Here is an 18,902-nt window from a genome sequence, read left to right on the forward strand (position 1 = left end):
AGGTGGGACGTGTGAAAGGAACATCCACATGGATGATGGAGGACCCAAGGTTTCCCAGCAGAACATTGCCCAAAGCATCACTTCAGCAGTTTGAGCTCCAGTAGCTCGTCTGTTTGATCGCTCCACACGTGTATCAATGAGCCTCGGCCGCCCATGACCCTGTGGCCGGTTCTCCACTGTTCCTTCATGACCCTGTGTCCGGTTCTCCACTGGTCCTCCATGACCCTGTGTCCGGTTCTCCACTGTTCCTTCATGACCCTGTGTCCGGTTCTCCACTGGTCCTCCATGACCCTGTGGCCGGTTCTCCACTGTTCCTTCATGACCCTGTGTCCGGTTCTCCACTGGTCCTTCATGACCCTGTGGCCGGTTCTCCACTGGTCCTTCATGACCCTGTGACCGGTTCTCCACTGGTCCTTCATGACCCTGTGGCCGGTTCTCCACTGGTCCTTAATGACCCTGTGGCCGGTTCTCCACTGGTCCTTCATGACCCTGTGGCCGGTTCTCCACTGGTCCTTCATGACCCTGTGGCCGGTTCTCCACTGGTCCTTCATGACCCTGTGGCCGGTTCTCCACTGGTCCTTCATGACCCTGTGGCCGGTTCTCCACTGGTCCTTCATGACCCTGTGGCCGGTTCTCCACTGGTCCTTCATGACCCTGTGGCCGGTTCTCCACTGGTCCTTCATGACCCTGTGGCCGGTTCTCCACTGGTCCTTCATGACCCTGTGGCCGGTTCTCCACTGGTCCTTCATGACCCTGTGGCCGGTTCTCCACTGGTCCTTCATGACCCTGTCTCCGGTTCTCCACTGGTCCTTCATGACCCTGTGGCCGGTTCTCCACTGGTCCTTCATGACCCTGTGGCCGGTTCTCCACTGGTCCTTCATGACCCTGTCTCCGGTTCTCCACTGGTCCTCCATGACCCTGTCTCCGGTTCTCCACTGGTCCTTCCTCTGAGCACTTTTGATAGAGACTGACCACTGCAGACCGGGAACAGCCCACAAGAGCTGCAGTTTTGGAGATGCTCTGACCCAGTCGTCTCGCCGTCACAATCTGGCCCTTGTCAAACTCGCTCAAATTCTTACGCTTGCCCATTTTTCCTGCTTCTAACACATCAACTTTCAGGACAAAATGTTCACTTGCTGCCTAATATATCCCACCCACTAACAGGTGATGAAGAGATGATCAGTGTTATTCACTTCACATTAAACTGAAACAACTAAATAGTCTTTATTTCACACATAATAACCAAAAACTTTTAGTTTCTAGTTGTCTTGCTTTTGATGAAACTTTTGTGCGGCTTATCTTATATATATATATATATTTTCTTCTTGGGAGTGCAACTGCCAAACTCTTTGGCCAGAGTAGCTACTCTGATAGGTCACTCTCAGCTGAGGATTATGGGTAGTATCTACAGAAGCATATATCATCACTCATGGTACATCTGTCTTGAAAGCTTTATACAAATCACTGTCTCTCTGGAAACACAATGAGTGGATTGTACCTCGGGAACAGAAGTGGAGTGCTGAGCTCTGACACACACTGTGATCAGAAAAGCATGAAATTCATTCCCCTCATCTGCCCGTTTCCTTTTATCTTCCCTCTCACTACTAGAGGTGGAAAGGGAAAAAGGGTTGTCGGATGGCTTCCCGGCTCCTGTTTGAAGTTTGAAATGACAGTCATTACAGGTTGCTGCAGTTTTTCAATCTGGAAACATCAAAATGCTGCGTCAGAAATGAATGTGATCCCCTGCCACGGTTTTAATCGCACGCTCTGAGCCCTGACACCCATAATACACAGAAACTATTACAGTCAGATACGAGAGTACAATTCACACGGACTCTTCTGAAGAGATGAGTGGGATTGGCAGGATTGAGGGAAGGATATAGAGCTCATAAATCTTCCCTGGAATACTTGAATTTGATTGGACAATGGCAAATATGTTTATAATAATGACAGACAGATTTCACTTCCCTCTCTCTCTTCTCATAAAATCATTAAAGTGGCATAAGGTACAGTTATAGCTGGTCATAATCATAAAGCAAACGAGATGTAAGAATTTTGCATTGGAGGACCAAAATTGCAAAACACTTGAATTTAAAAGAAGATGAGCCTAAAAAAATAATTAAATTTACCTCCACTCTGAATATTTAAAATACAAAAATGTTAAAACTATTATATACAATATTATATAAAGTCAACTTTATGACATAGTCATTTCGAAAATATAAGCATACAAACTATATATTTTAATGTTTTTTACTGAAAAAAAATATTAATAAATATACATATATATACAAAATGAATAAAATATTTTTAAAATAAAATGTTTACATTTTACATAAAATGTTTAAACTATAAGAATTATATACATTTAGTATATAATTATTACATATCTTATTATATATATATATAATATAAAATAAAATGTGTAATATAAAATATGTAATTATATACTAAATATATATAATTCTTATTTTAAACATTTTTATAATACAACATTTAAATAGTCATTGAGAAAAAAATATAAGTATAAAATATATTTTAATGTTTTTACAGAAATAAAGAATTAAGAAATATACATATACAAAATGATATATATATATATATATATATATATATTTTATGTGTAGAGCTACATTATATACATAGATATATATATAAATTTAAATATGTAATATATATATATATATATATATATATAACAAAAACTAAAATATGTAATTATATACTATATACATTTACATATATATATATATATATATATACACACACACACACACACACACACACACACACACACACATTTTTATAATAAAACGTTTAAATAACAGTTTATAAATAATAAGAAAAAATATAATATTCAAATATTATATGTTTTATTATAATTTATTATATTTATAAATCTTTTTAACATTTTAAGTTTATTAAATTTTTCAGTAAATATTACATGTTTATTTTTAAACTCTCTCTTTATTACTAACACATTAAAATGATATAAAATATTATAAGATGTAAAGTTCAGACTAAATTCTGATGGACGAGCCACGTTCTGATTCAGTTGTAAAATAGATAATAACATAAAATACTCAATATTAAGTTGCTCTTGTTGACGTAAACAGCCTGAAGTTAGACTAATTAACTATATTACTTGGCAAAATTGTTTATTCTGATTAATATCAATATGATATATGTACATACTTTACGATTCTTTTTCGTCTGACCTGGAAACATACATACGCCTCAAGCTTTCAAATGGAGTGTTTTCATGTTTTATATCATATTTGTTTTTATATATAGTTTTGAGCATTATGGCCCATATAAGCGTAGCAGAGTTCAAGCGGTACCTGATGATCTGATGTGATTAGATGTGGCACTCGATTAGAAAGGAGTGTGATCCGCTGCTGTGGGTTCTGCTCCATGAGCCATCAAAGAAAGAGGGGAAGACTTGGGAATGAAAACACAAACAGACATGATACAGGAAGATATGATAGACAGCTCTCATGAACACACCTGTGGATGCAGCTCATCGTTTCTGCTGCAAGATGTGACTTTTCACTTTCCATTTCCAATGTGAGCGAATCAAATCAAAGCATTACACCGTGATCAGAGCAGAGGATGTTTCACAAGGTGACCTTTTGTCCAACAGCCCATCACACTTTCTCCTATCAGCCAATTAGTGACGGCAGAATCATTTTAAAAAGGTGAATCGCTGATTACTGCAAACGACTCAATTAAAGCAATTACTGCAAATAATGACCGAATCCTTAGAGTGCATGTGAGATGGGCACATTAAATTATTCATTTAATCTATGGAGCAGACTGAACCTGCACAAAAACATGTCAAGAACAAATAAAGGTCACTTTCACCGCAAAATCTAAATAAATTATATTATTTTACTTACAGAAAGTGTTTTTTTAGGACCATTAGATTTTTTTGCATTCATGACAATGAATTCCCTCACAAATTCATTAACATAATACAAAATAATCTAAGAATTACTGTATTATGAATATTGTTGGCTCTGTGATGAATTGCTTTTGAAAGCTGCATAAAAGTGAATGCCAAATGCATTAATGTAATTACAGTCATTTGAATCACTATTGGGAATAATGGAAATTACCATGGACATGAAAGTAATGAAAAAAACTTTTGCATTAAAAATTAAATAAAAAATGTTAATGCTCTGGGGAAAAATGATTAGCAGTATGTTTGTTTTGTTTTTCAATGGCAAATATTTTTATACAATGACAGACTGATTTCCCTTCACTCTCTCTCTCGTTAAAAAAATAAGTTATACTCAAATGTCATAAGTGGCATAATGTACAGTTACAGTTGGTCATTATCACAAAGACAAAAATGACAAACTTGAACTAAAAGTTGAAGAACCTAAACATTTAAATTAATTTACCTCCACTATGAACATTTAAAATACAAAAAATGTATTGTGTAACTATTATATACAATATTATATACAAAATATACAGTAAAACTGTTGACTTAGAGTAACTGAGAAAAAAAATACAAGCATAAAAACAATATATTTTAATATTTTTTTACTGAAAAAAGAAATGTATATATATATACACAAAATAAATTAAAAATTATTAATTTTTAGAGCTAATTATTAATTGTAGAGCATATATATATATATATATATATATATATATACACACATATATATACACACACACACACATATATATATATATATATATATGTGTGTGTGTGTATATATATATGTGTGTATATATATATATATATATGTGTGTATATATATATATATATATATATATATATATATATATATATATATATATATATATATATATATATATATATGTGTGTGTATATATATATATATATATATATATGTGTGTGTATATATATATATATATATATATATATATATATATATATATGTGTGTGTGTGTGTGTGTGTATATATATATATATATATATATATATATATATATATATATATATATATATATATATATATATACACTATATAATTATATATAAAACTAAAATATGTAATCATATACTAAATTGTATAATTAAAAAAAACATTTATAGTCATTGAGAAAAAACAAGCATAAAAACAATGTATTTAAATGTTTTTTACTGAAAAAAATTATTAAGAAATAAACATGTATATACAAAATAAAAATATTTTTTAAATTATTAAATTAGAGCTATAAAATTATATATATATATACATACATACATATATATAACTAAAATATGCAATTATATACTAAATATACATAATTCTTAGATTTTAAACATTTTATATGATAAGATGAAATATAGTAATATACAAAAATTATATTTGTTTAATTATAATGTATTATAATTATATAAATTATTACTGTATCATTATTGGGAATAATGGAAATTACCCTGGACATGAAAGTAATGGGAAAAAAAATCTTAAATGCTCTGGGGAAAAATGATTAGTAGTACAGATTAGGGTCCAATTCTCACTATTAACTACGACTTTTGTCTCAATAAACTTCTAATTACTGCTTATTAACGATTAGTAAGTTGTTAAGTTTAGGTGTTGGGTAGGATTAAGGGATGTAGATGTTGGTCATGCATTAATATGTGCGTTATAAGTACTAATAAACAGACAATATGCATGATAATAGAAGAATGTTTGTAACTAAGCAGATCTCGGCAGCCATTGACTACCATGGTATTTTTCCCCCCAATATGGTAGTCAATGGCTGCCGAGATCTGCTTGGTTACAAACATTCTTCCAAATATCTTCATGTTTAGTAGAAGAAAGAAATGCATACAGGTTTGGAACAACTTGAGGGAGAGTAAATGATGATTTTTGTGTGAACTATCGCTTTAATAGTGAGAATTGGACCATAAACTAAAGTGTTCTCCTTTTTTCTTCTGATTTCTTGGTGAAATGTGTCCTGGTGTTCACCTCAACACTGCTGATCCGTGCCATCTCTCTGGCTGGTTTATTTCCACACACCTCTGGTATCTTCATCATAGCACGGTTGGATTTAGCCGGTTTATAAGACGGAGCCTCCAGTGAAACTGCAGCGTGTGCGTTTTCTGAGATCTGGGGGAGGATTGAGATGCTTGTGTGCTCTCAGCAAACTGTTGGTGCGGAGACGAGCAAACTGAGATCATCCGCCCTGAAAGAGACGCTACACTTTATCAAAGCCTCACAATCTGGCATAAAAAATGAGGTTTTATGACTGGGGATTATGAACAGATCCCTCCCAGCTGATTAAAGTTGGAAAGTCTGACTCATTTCCATGAATCGGTTCTTTCAATGAACTGGTTAGAAAAGACGTTGGCGTGACATAATAAATGCCCTACAAATAATACAGCTAAATGTAGGCATATATAATCCACATCATGATCTGCTGCTCCAATAGGGAGAATTGTGGAGATGCAGAAAGGTGCATAGCCCCTATTGTTATTTTTCCCCAATGGGAGTCTGTGGCAGCTCTATTACCTGGGAAAATTATGATAATTGGCACACTTGTAGTGATGGTAATAAACAGCAATTTGACCAAATTTGGGGTCTCTAGGACCAACTCTATAGCGCCAGCACCAGTTCAAATATGCACTTTTCAAATGTTTATCGCTTTAGAACCCTTAGAGTAGCGGCGGCCATTTTGAAAAGTACAGTATTTACGTTTTCACTCCTCATCCTTCAAAATGTGTCCAATTTTGGTCCTTTGGATGGAGCAGCACAGAAATGACTGAACAGATTTATTTTATTTTATTAATCTTTGTTCAAAAGTTATAATGTTGCGAATTTAAGGAGGTTGACCCAAAATTGGTTCAGAGGCTGTATCTCTGCCACTTTGAGCAATCATAATGAAAATTGGTACGCTTCATCGGAACCATGATCTGAGGGCCCATGCCAAATTTGGGGACAGCGCCACCTACAGGTCATGAGATCTGAACAGATATGAGCTATTTTTGCTCATAACGTTTGAACAGTTTGTCAAAAAAGAAAAATCAAACGCAAACGTCATTTTCCTAGGATTGGATGAACCACCTGTCCGCCATTTTGAAAATTCTAAAATTTTCCAAAATCTGATCAGATAATATTTGGACTGAGCCGCACAGAAATTAATGAACAGATTTTTTTTTATTCATCTTTGTTCAAGAGTTATGATGTCACAAATTTAAGGAGGTTGACCCGAAATTGGTTCAGAGGCTGTATCTCGGCCAAATTTGGGGACATCGCCGCCTACAGATCATGAGATCTGAAAAATGGCTATTTTTACTCATAACGGTTGAACAGTTTGGCAAAAAAATCAAAAGCTTGGTATCGATGGATTTCTAGTGTCATTTTGCCAGGATTGGACGAACCACCTGTCCGCCATTTTGAAAATTGTCATAAATTGCAATATAATGTTAAACAATTTGACATATCATCACGAAATTTGGTGGGGTTCATCGACAGCATGTCCTGAAGGTACCTGAGACATTTGAACACAGCGCCACCTAGTGATGCAGAGATATACGGTTTTTGCAAAAACGCTAATAACTTTTGTAAACATTGTCCAAAATGTGTTTTCTCTGGGTCATTAAATTCCTTGGTTGTTCCAAATTCCATTTGTATGTCCGTCATATTGAAGAAAATGACAATGTTTTTTCGCTGCTACTCCTACAAATTTTGTCCAAAATCAGATCAGATAATATTTGGACTGAGCAGCACAGAAATTACTGAACAGATTTTTTTTATTCATCTTTGTTCAAAAGTTATGTCACAAATTTAAGGAAGTTGACCCAGAAAAGGTTCAGAGGCTGTATCTCGGCCATAGACCGTAAAAAAATATGGACGATGCGACTTCATTGACTTCCGCTGACCAAAGTTGAAGCTTTCATAGGCCCGCTCACGGTGCTGACATCTCGGGACCGGAGTTGCGCAGTAGAGAACAGGAAGTAGAGGCGCGATTATCAAAAGCCCGCCCACACTCTCGCAGATGCAGAACTAAGAATTATGTTGGTGTGAAATAAACAGTTATGGAAGTGTAGAAATTAAAGCTAAAGCTCCAATCTCCTCCCCAAAATCCAGAAAAAAGTCTGTTAGTGCCTCAGTGACAAGTTCACTCAGAGAAGCCGTCAATCTCAGCTGTCAATCATGACGTCACACCCCCGTTTTTATAGCATCAAATAACTCACTAAAACTAAACTTATTTAAAAAACGAACACTTGAAATGAAATTATTGTAATAAAAACTGCCTAAAATGACAGAAACCATCTTTAGGAAACAATTATTTGAAGTGTAATTAAATTGTTTAGTGTGTCTCGCGCCCATTCAAATACATGGAGAGGCGGGGTTTAGGAGCTATACTGGGACCGGCCACTGGGGGGCGATCGAGGCCCGAAAGCTTCAATTTCTGACTGGAGCACTACAGGCTTGATCTCGGCCAAACTTTGAGCAATCGAAACGAAATTGGTACGCTTCATCAGAACCATGATCTGAGGGTCCGTGCCAAATTTGGGAACAGAGCCACCTACAGTTCATTAGATCTGAAAAATGGCTATTTTTACTCATAACGGTTGAACAGTTTGGCAAAAAAATCAAAAGCTTGGTATCGATGGATTCCTAGTGTCATTTTGCCAGGATTGGACAAAACACCTGTCCGCCATTTTGAAAATGATCATAAATTGCAATATTTTTTAAACAACTTGACATATCATCACGAAATTTGGTGGGGTTCATTGACAGCATGTCCTGAAGGTACCTGAGACGTTTGAACACAGCGCCACCTAGTGTTCCAGAGATATAATTTTTGTTTTGCAAAAATGCTAATAACTTGTCCAAAATTAGTTTTCTCTGTGTCATAACATTGATTGGTTTATTTCGACGATATCTCATTTGTATGTCTGCCATACTGAAGCAAATTAAAAACTACACATTTTGTCTAAAATCTGATCAGATAATCTTTGGACTGAGCCACACTGAAATGACTGAGCGGATTTTTTATATATTCACTACCATTCCAGAGAAATATCTAGAACCATCACTGCATTTGTTGTCCTATGCTAAATAGCTTAGCATGCTAATTGGTTAGCTTGCTAAATTTTGTCCATTCTTTATAATGGGACAATAAGCTAGGATAGTGTCTAAGTTAGCTTAGCATGCTAACCAGTTAACATGCTGATGTATTTGTGTGCTCATTCTTGTTTTGAAACATTTCTTCTGTAAGCTAACAAATGTGTGTCCTCGGTGGCGCACCGTTATAAGCAACAAGCTCGTGGGTCTGAGTCGCATGTGGAACCTGGCAGCTATATTTTATGTGTTGTTGTATTTTGTTCAGGACAGAAGGGAATCAGATTTATTTTGTCTGATCTTTTATTTGAAGCAACACTGGCTGCTGTATAAAAAGTACATGAACATTTATTTTTTTCTTTAGAAAATCCAACAAGTATAGGCTGTGCAGTATGTGAGACATTCAAGTAATCAAACTCTAGCAACATAATCGCTCCAAAATGCAAAGCTTTAGCCTTTATGATGCACAAAAGCATTTAGTATAAAAGAACACGATTAATTAAAGCACTTTTTTTAGGCATTTGTGTTTCACAAGAACTGGCACCTAATGGAGAGTTGGAGAAGGTTGATGGACGTCGGTGTTGGAGACGTCCGTTTTACATCATGTCCAGCTGCATTAAAAAAACATTAGGTCAACAACTTAGCATGTCATTAAAAAGTAAATGCCTGAAATCTCTCATAAAGTATAACAGATGATAATCGCACTCACAAATATAATAATCATCAAAACAAGCGAACCACCATGAAACACTCACCAGATCATCGACATCTCCAGTGTCATCCTGCGCTGGAGCCGCCTGAACTTCCTCCTTCTGCTCGAACGCCAGGAACTAAACCAGCAAATACAGAGTTAACTGACCACAATAACACACAGACTTTACCAACAACCTCTGCATATTAAAGAGGACCTACTATGCCCTTCTAACATTTTCTACTAGAGCAGGTTTTCATGCTTGAATGTTGATTATTCCTCATATTCTCCATTGTTGCAGCTCCTCTCTTCCCAGTCTGTCAGTAACGCTGTTTAGTTCCTGTCTCTATGAAGCCCCTCCTTCTGAAAAGCACACTGTGCTCTGATTGGTCGGCTGGATCAGTGTGTTGTGAAGTGCTTCAAGCGTGTTTGGGAAATGTCCCGCCCCTTACCATAACCGCCAGTTTCAACACACTACTAACTAACCCAACCAGGGGCTTATACCATGAAGCCGGTTTAGCTGGCTAGCCAGATATGTTTAAAGGGATAGTTCACCCAAAAATGATAATTCTGTCATTAATTACTTACCCTCATGTCGTTCGACACCCGTAAGACCTCCGTTCATATTCGGAACACAAATTAAGATTTTTATTTTTTCAATGATAGTTGTAATCTGATGGCTCTGAAAGGCCTCCATTGGCTCAATGCACTTTACACTCTCAAGACCCTTAAAAGGCACTAAAGACGTCGTTACAAAGTCCATCTCACTACAGTGGTTCTACAATAACTTTATGGAGTGACGAGAATAGTTTTTGTGCGCAAAAAAAACCCTAAATAACGACTTATATAGTGATGACGATTTCAAAACACGGCCTCATGAAGCTTCGAAACGTTATGAATCAGTGAGTCGAATCAGCGGTTTGAATCGCCAAATTTCAGCAGTTTGACACGCGATCCGAATCATGATTCGACTCACTGATTCATAACGCTTTGAAGCTTCATGAGGCCGTGTTTTGAAATCGTCATCACTATGCAAGTCGTTATTTAGGGTTTTTTTTGCGCACAAAAACTATTCTCGCCGATTCATAAAGTTATTGTAGAACCACTGTAGTGAGATGGACTTTGTAACGACGTCTTTAGTGTCTTTTAAGGGTCTTGAGAGTGTAAAGTGCATTGAGCCAATGGAGGCCTTTCAGAGCCATCAGATTTCAACTAAAATATCTTCATTTGTGTCTGAAGATGAACGGAGGTCTGACGGGTGTCGAACGACATGAGGGTAAGAAATTAATGACAGAATTTTCATTTTTGGGTGAACTAACCCTTTAAGCTTAGTTTGTGTCAATCCTGGGTTTTAGGTACCATTAAAGTGGTTTGGCTTTTAGCCGTGTTCATCTCCATAGTAACTTACGCTCCACAGCTAACCTGCTCCAGGTTCTGGATAATAGATCTCAAACTGAAATTGGACCAATCAGCTGTGAGCAAAGTGACACACCTCTGATGCAATAAAGTCACTCCCCCTTTCTCCTCCAAATTAAAGGTGTTTTTTAAAGACTAAAGCGTCTGGCTTTTAATAATGCTTTTTTATAATAATAATACTTTTGAATGATTTAGATATCATTTATGTAATTACACCATTATATTTTTTAGTTAATCAATCATTAATAGGCACTTAGTTAAAATTAATATTAATAGCCTATATAAAGGTCATACAAATAAGCTTTAAAATCAATAAATAAAGCTATAAAAATGACTACATGTGATCTTAAATGTTCAATTCTCTCTATATTTCAACTAAACTAACTTCATAACTTTTACTTGCATTGACTTATAAGATTTTTCTTTAAAGCTACACTGTGTGATATTTTCCCCCATCTAGTGGTGAAAAGGTATATGACCATCCAGTGAACTTTAGTTTCTGTTCCTCTCAATTCAACATGGCTTCCAGTTCGACCTCGTCCACATTCGACACGGTGCCTGTGGGATATTCTGTGCCCAGTGGGACTGTTGGAACTCAACTGGCCTAATTATTCGGCTAGAAAGAACTGCAGCTAATCCAGAGTGAACTTTGATGCTAGTAATGTTTATTCAGTCATCCAATAGAGTGCCGAAGTAATGACGTCACTTTGTAGGCCAAAACGCGGAAGTGAGTTAGCATTTTAGCCCTATGGGTTCCCTCGCCCTAAAGTCTATGGGTTTTTTGAATGGGTTTTTGCTAAATCGCCTGAAATAAGGTCTGTGGTTAACAAAGCCTCTATATATTTTCACGTTTTAATCTATGACATAAAACACACTAGTTATAACCTGCTTGTGATTTTTTAAGACTTTATTGTGTCTTAAAAACGATGGTTGCTAACAAGTTGCTAAAAGGGACTACATCCTTTGGCGGGGACTTTAGACGTCATCGTGACAAACAGGCAATCTCTCACTAGCCCGCGTTTTAGCCTAAGAATGAAGAACTTATGTGGCGTGAATAAATCGCGCTATTCGCGCAAAGTTGGATGCTTGAACATTTGGAGTTTACTCTCTTCACATGTTTGTCTCGTTGAGAAATGACTGACATGGGCTGTGTTTACACGTCTTTTTGTGTTAAAATCTACTGTTAATGTGTGACAACTTAGTTTTAAGACTTTTTCAGTCGATAATGTAGTTGTTTAAAGCTCAAATCTGTGGTTTATTTATAAGAAGAGTGCCTATTTAAACATTTTATCTGGTGTTATCGGAGTTGTGAGCTCCAGTGAGTCAGCGGCGGTCAGCGCTTGTTTAGCCGGCGAGAGTTGACTTTCCTCGGCTAGTCCTTCTGCCGTCTGCCGCTGGCTCTGATGTCTCTGTGGCGTCTCCAGCTATAATTAGTCTTGTGGAGATTTAACGGCCCATATTTGCTCTCATGGATCTATAATTTGTTCCCTGGCAAATCGTTTAGGCTGAGTGCAAAGATAAGTTTCATTACTTGTTTATTTTTAGGCTATAACTGTACGTTACCGTTGTAAGTTAGCCGACTAGCACTGACTTTGAATGTTTGACTGAATTGTTTGCTTTATTTCATGTGTAGCTTATTATACGTTTTGTATTATTGATCATACATAAACTTGCATTTAACAAAAAGAGACTGGGTTGTTTCATGTCATTTAATGTTATCACAGTGATAATCATATTGTCTGAAAAAACATTAACAAAAGATAAATCTCAGAGAGGCACGCATGAACAAAATTAGTTTCTAACATTTTTGGAAAAAACGAATGGGCAATATTTCTCATGAAAAAGTGGATGTGTTCATACACAGCGCAGATCATAATGAGCGAGCGTGCTTTTAAATAAAGTTTGAGGAAGCTTGATGATGACGTTGATCCGCGACCATGGTGTGCTGTAGTCTGTTTATAGCCTACCGTTAGCATTTTATATCTGACGGCTTTATTTGGGCTTCAAAATGTATACATTTTGGATTAACTTGTAAAGATTATCTTGGTAGACAAAACGTGTAAGGGTCATTACTCTTTGTTGAACACAGATCTTATTTTTTGCGATTTTCCAAAAGTCTATGGGGAAAATGAATGGCTTTTTGATCGAGGGAACCCATGTGCCGCTAACTTCCGGGTTGGCCTACAAAGTGACGTCATTACTTCGGCACTCTATTGCAAGGCATAAACAGGTTTGCGTGGATATGTACATAAATGTGGTTTCTGTGAGAGAACAAATAAGGATGGTAAATATACATACACAGTTAAGAACTGTATAACTATACTTATAAGTTACATTTGTATAATGTAACCGTAAACCAGAGCTTATTGTACCATATATAGGCGCTAAATGCAGCTGCATTAAAAGGAGCGGAGCTGCCGCTGCTAACAAGCGGTGTCGGGTTACTAAAGTGTGTGCGGCACTTTAACGTTAGCAGCACTGCAGTGCGCTCTGTATAACAATTGTTAATATGCCGATCAGACCTGATACATATTTCCATCAACATACATTACAAGCAAATATTTTCTATAAACGAATAAACATTGTTGATAACAAAATAACTGAATGATTATTCAAATAGGTGAGCATTACGCTATTGTATGTTGACACAAAAATACTTCTGAGGTGACATCAACTGAATTACGCGATGACACACTCTGAAACACATCTACAATGACAATAACTATTATTACTTACGGAGTTATTAACGCACAGAAATACCACACAAGGAAAAACAGACTTTTGAGGAATAAACAAGCCAGGAAAACTCCGTATAACTGTTACTGGACGCTGCTGAGATGAAAACTCTCTGCACATGCACCAGACAAGTCTGAACAAGTTGACGCGCACATGCGCGAGGCAGAGAATTTTGTACAGTGCCATCGAGTATTAAAACCGGTTAAAACGCGAAAAGCGAAGCTTGAATTTACGGGTATGTCCCTCTTTGGCTAATGTACTTTCAAGATGGAGGGGCAACATGGCGACCCGCATTCGAACCCCTCACCCGTATGTATTTTCAATGGCATATTATAAACTTACGAGAATACTTTATTACTTGAAAGAAGTAAATATACATTAATGAGCACATATATTTTTGAAAGAACTAAGTGTTTTTAGCTAAGAATAGACTAAAAAAGTTACACAGTGTAGCTTTAAGTTATCCTCTTTCATAGACAGCTCTTCCTGTCTATTTGTTTAAATTCTTAATATTTTTCAATCATGTAATATTCTGCAGAAGAGAGAAATGACTCTCAGTTTCACTGATCTACAACGTGTGATTGGCTGTTCACTACTGATGTCACATCTAAACTTAGGATCAAAGCCTGAGTTGACAGAGAAAGCTGATGATCAGCATCATGGGACCAACAAAGCCTGAATAGATTGGTTTGGTTTTGTCAACTCTAAACTAATCCTGTAACCCTGAGTTTGTTAAACTACCATCATGGTACAGGCCCCAGGCCTTTGTAATTAAGAGTGTTTATTAGCATATTGTTTTTTGCTGAGAGTCATAGTATTGAAAATGACTACTAAATGTTAACACACTAACAACAACACTAATGTTACTCTTATGTGTATTGTTTCCATAAGTACCTGGTTTGCATCTTGTTTGGAGACGGTGCTTCCGTCCACTTCCTCTTTGCTTATCAGCGTCAGAGCATCTGAAAACACAAGCACATGTTGAAGGCATGATGACTTCAGCTCAACATGAGCAGAAGGCCTGTTCTTTACCTTGGATGAGCATATCCCAGAATTCCTGAAGATTCCTGTCAGGAACGCTCCTCTTCAGGGACTGCATGTAACTGTTGAACAGCTCTGCGTTTCCGCTCTGATGGAGGAAATGTCATCGGGAGATCAGGCGCAGTGGAAAATAAGCAAATGCACTGATGCTCTTATCTCATGTACTCATAATGATACACCTAACATAAAAGTTTAATACATTTTTATATTGTCATAATTTCACATTTAATCTCTAAATTAATGTAGAATCAACATAAAGACAGTATATTTTAAATATTTGTTGTAATGCAAATATTTTATAAATGAAGGTCATTATCACTGATACCAATAACACTATTGATGTCGAACTCTTTAAGTTCTTGTAAGACTTCATTTTACTTATAGTGTTGTTAAAAGTACCGACTTCTGAAATTTAAAAAACGTGACGATACCTGCATTTCCCTCTAGCATTTTGAGCGCTGTTTTTGTTAATCACCTCTGAATGGCCGTTGTGTTCACGCACTCAACGTATATTTCTGATTGGCTACAATGATCAAGCCTTCAAAAACATGTTGTAAATAGCCGTCTTTGAGCGCTTACACAGATGCACACAGGAGCGTTTGAAAGCAGCCGCCTCAGCGGACCTGTCTATCAGTAAATGTGACATTATTATAATGGGTTTAAGTGAAGAATGTTTTAAGTTGTTATATTTTTTAAAGCCTAATAAATGTTGAAATTTATAGCTTTCAATTATACTGTTGAATGGCTATAATTAATTAGTAAATGAGCAAAAAAGACATCAGTAGCAGTATTAATACCAGTGATACTGACCTTTATTTATAAAAAAATATGCCATTACAACTAATATTTAAAATATACTGTATGTTTCTACATTAATTTGTAGATTAAATGGGAAATTATTACAATATAAATAAATATTAAAAAAATTGTTAGGTGCGATTAATTGCAATTAATTACAGAAAAATGTGTGATTAGTGATTTTTTAATCGATTGACAGCGCTGTGTGTGTGTAATATATATATATATATATATATAAATATATAAAAACAATAAATGTCACTGGATAAATTAAAAAAAAATGAGTCAAAGAACTAAAATGACTATTAAAAATCAATTAAAGATAAATAGAAATAATAACAGAAAACAAATTTTTTTTTTTCAAGATATTGACAAAAAATGACAACAGAATTGCAAAAACTTAAACTAAAATTAAAACTCAAAAAATAAAATCTAGTTCAAAATACTAAAATATGACCCTGGAGCACAAAACCAGTCTCACAGGTATATTTGTGGCAATAGCCAACAATGCATTGTATGGGTCAAACTTATAAATTTATCTTTTATGCCAAAAATCATTAGGATATTAAGTAAAGATCATGTTCCATGAAGATATTTTGTACATTTCCTACCGTAAATATATCAAAAATGTATTATTAGTAGTAATATGCATTAATAAGGACTTCATTTGGACAACTTTAAAGGAGATTTTCCTCAATATTTAGATTTTTTTGCACCCTCAGATTCTAGATTCAAATCATATATGTATGATGTATAATTCTCATTTTCAAAAAATTGACCCTTATGACTGGTTTTGTGGTCCAGGGTAACAAATAACACCGTCAGAAACCCAGTCCAGAATTTTGATTTGTAGTGGACTCTATTGAGCCTACACAGTCAGCTATCTTCTTAGTGAGGATCCTAACATATGAGTACTTTGTACGGGTTTACACAAAGTAAACAGGAAACTACCACAAAAGAGTCTGATGTTGACATGTACACACTTTTGGTTTTATTTCTTCAAATCATTATGGCTTTGTGAATGTGATTCATCCGCAGAATTCGTCCAAAATCAGAAGTGCACTTATGCAGTAGGGTTGTCAAAACACTTTAGAATAATGGTCATTAGTTAACATTAACTAATACTGAACTGCACTTATAAAGCGTTTATTAATCTTTGTTAATGTTAATTTCAACATTTACTAATGCATTATTAAAATCTTGTTAACATTAGTTAATGCACTGTGAACTAACATAAACAAATCATGGACAGCTGTATTTATATTAACTAACATTAACAAAGATGAACAAATACAGTAACAAATGTACTGCTCATGGTTAGTTCATGTTAGTTAATACATTAACTAATGTTAACTAATGACCATTATTCTAAAGTGTTACCCTTTATATATATTTTTTATATTATACTATACACTAAGAATGTGTACAATGGTTTAAAAAATAAAATAAAGTTATGTTTAAGTAAGGTTTTTCAATTCTTTTAAGTAAAATAAAGAAAGAGTATTGCAATAAAAAATAGTATTTTTGCTGTTCCTGTCGCCTAAGAATAGAATAGCAAAAAACTGATCTGACAAGCAATCCGAACCGAAAACCGTGGTTAAAAACTGAGGTATGTATTGAACCGTGGACTAACTGTATTGTTGCATCCCTAATATTTACAACATGTTTTTAAGGCGCTGATCATTGTAGCCAATCACAGACATGTTTGATGAGCACGTGAGCACAATGGCCAATCAGAGGAGTTTACGATTCCGCTCAAAGCGTCACATTTTTTACTTTTCAGTACTGACTGACTTTGTATCGTGGTTGGTACTTTTGACAATACTACACTTATGATGCCTTAAAATCCTGTCTCTGGACCTCCAGCTGAGCTCAGACCATTTGACATGAATCCCAACATCCTCCGACAGTGTGTTTTTCCTGCCGCCCGAAATAACTTCTGATCCTTAAGTGATCCCTGATATGGATACAGAGGTTTAATTGAGAGCTCACCGATACAGACTGATCTCTGAAAGCCTGGATACAGGCGATGCTCTTGGTGTAGTACTCAGGGCTCCTGTTGCCCAGCAACTGCTCAATCCGGTGGGTCAGCTGCTGGCACGCTGTCAAGGTTACAAGACAATGATTATCAAAGCGAATACACTAACAAGAAAACCTGCGGCTAACATTCAGAAACAACAGCGAAATCAAAATCAATTAACGCGCACATCACACTGAGCGACTATTCAGTGCATCAGAGATGATTAGCAGGCTTGCAGACATGCCTGAAGCGGTACGACTGCATTTACATCAGAGTATGCATAATAGTTGACATTATTTTGAAGGTTACTAACGTAGGAGTGAAACTGAACAATCAAATCTCACCCTGATCGAAGGTAACGGTCTTCTGTCTAATCAGCGTGCGGAAATCTCTCGACGGATTGACACTGCCAACCTGAAAGAGAGAATGTCTGTTAAAGTGCGAAACTTCATACAGTAGCAAAGTAAATATGAATATTATGCTACTGCAAATAACTCGCTGAAATAACTTTATATGAAAAAATTTATATAGCCTATCATATATACATTTTTCAATTGTAGTCTTTTAAAAAGGCCTCTGAAATAATGAACAGTGTTGTCAAAAATATAGATTTTTTGATTTATCTGAAACGCTTAGGCCGCGTGTACACTAGGGCTGCAACGTCGCAGCTTCTGCTCCCGGGGATAGTGAAAATGATCATTTATCATATAAAGCCAGACTGCGACATTCAAAAGTGTGGGAGTACTTTAAACAGAAGCCGAATAAAACTGTGCTTTGTTCGCTCTGTAACGCTGGTTTCACACTGCCAGTGTTCGTCTCGCGCAGCTGAACCGTGGTGTGTGTATTGCAAATACAGAAGAATATTGTCCATTCGGTCACATTTTCCAGTGTTCTTCTCTGACCCCAGTATGTCTCGTGCTTTTATTTATTATGGGCTACATATATCTGCTGCAAATGCGACCGGGTTCCCCTCTGTCCCAAACACATATGCATAATAACAATATTGAACCGTTCGGTACGGCATTCACGGTTCAATACGTGCTTGTGAATTGCGTTTTTTTCGGTTTTGCATTGAATTAATTATTTTTCTACAAATTCTATAATTTGCCTCCATCCCAATACTGAACATCACGACACGCATTCACATCACACGTTAGTGATA

At 36.0% G+C, this 18,902-nt stretch overlaps 1 protein-coding gene across 3 annotated transcripts in view; it reads right to left on the minus strand.

The window, feature by feature from the left end:
- Positions 1–6,088: 6,088 nt before the first annotated feature.
- Positions 6,089–18,902, minus strand: part of xrcc5 (X-ray repair complementing defective repair in Chinese hamster cells 5) — a 47,242-nt gene continuing 34,428 nt past the window's right edge. For 2 of the 3 annotated variants that reach the window (XM_079821501.1, XM_079821502.1), the window contains exons 16-21: positions 18,085–18,154; positions 17,713–17,822; positions 14,914–15,010; positions 14,776–14,843; positions 9,794–9,868; positions 9,332–9,649 (exon numbers count right to left, since the gene is read on the minus strand). In XM_079821501.1, the coding sequence (XP_079677627.1) occupies positions 9,635–9,649; positions 9,794–9,868; positions 14,776–14,843; positions 14,914–15,010; positions 17,713–17,822; positions 18,085–18,154 (435 nt within the window). In that variant the 3' untranslated portion in view covers positions 9,332–9,634. Of the gene's footprint in view, positions 6,154–9,331; positions 9,650–9,793; positions 9,869–14,775; positions 14,844–14,913; positions 15,011–17,712; positions 17,823–18,084; positions 18,155–18,902 lie in introns of those variants that run through there. The other variant, XR_013816863.1, reaches the window with a different exon arrangement.

Source organism: Gobio gobio (assembly GCF_949357685.1).
Source record: "Gobio gobio genome assembly, chromosome: 7".
Lineage (NCBI taxonomy): Eukaryota > Metazoa > Chordata > Actinopteri > Cypriniformes > Gobionidae > Gobio > Gobio gobio.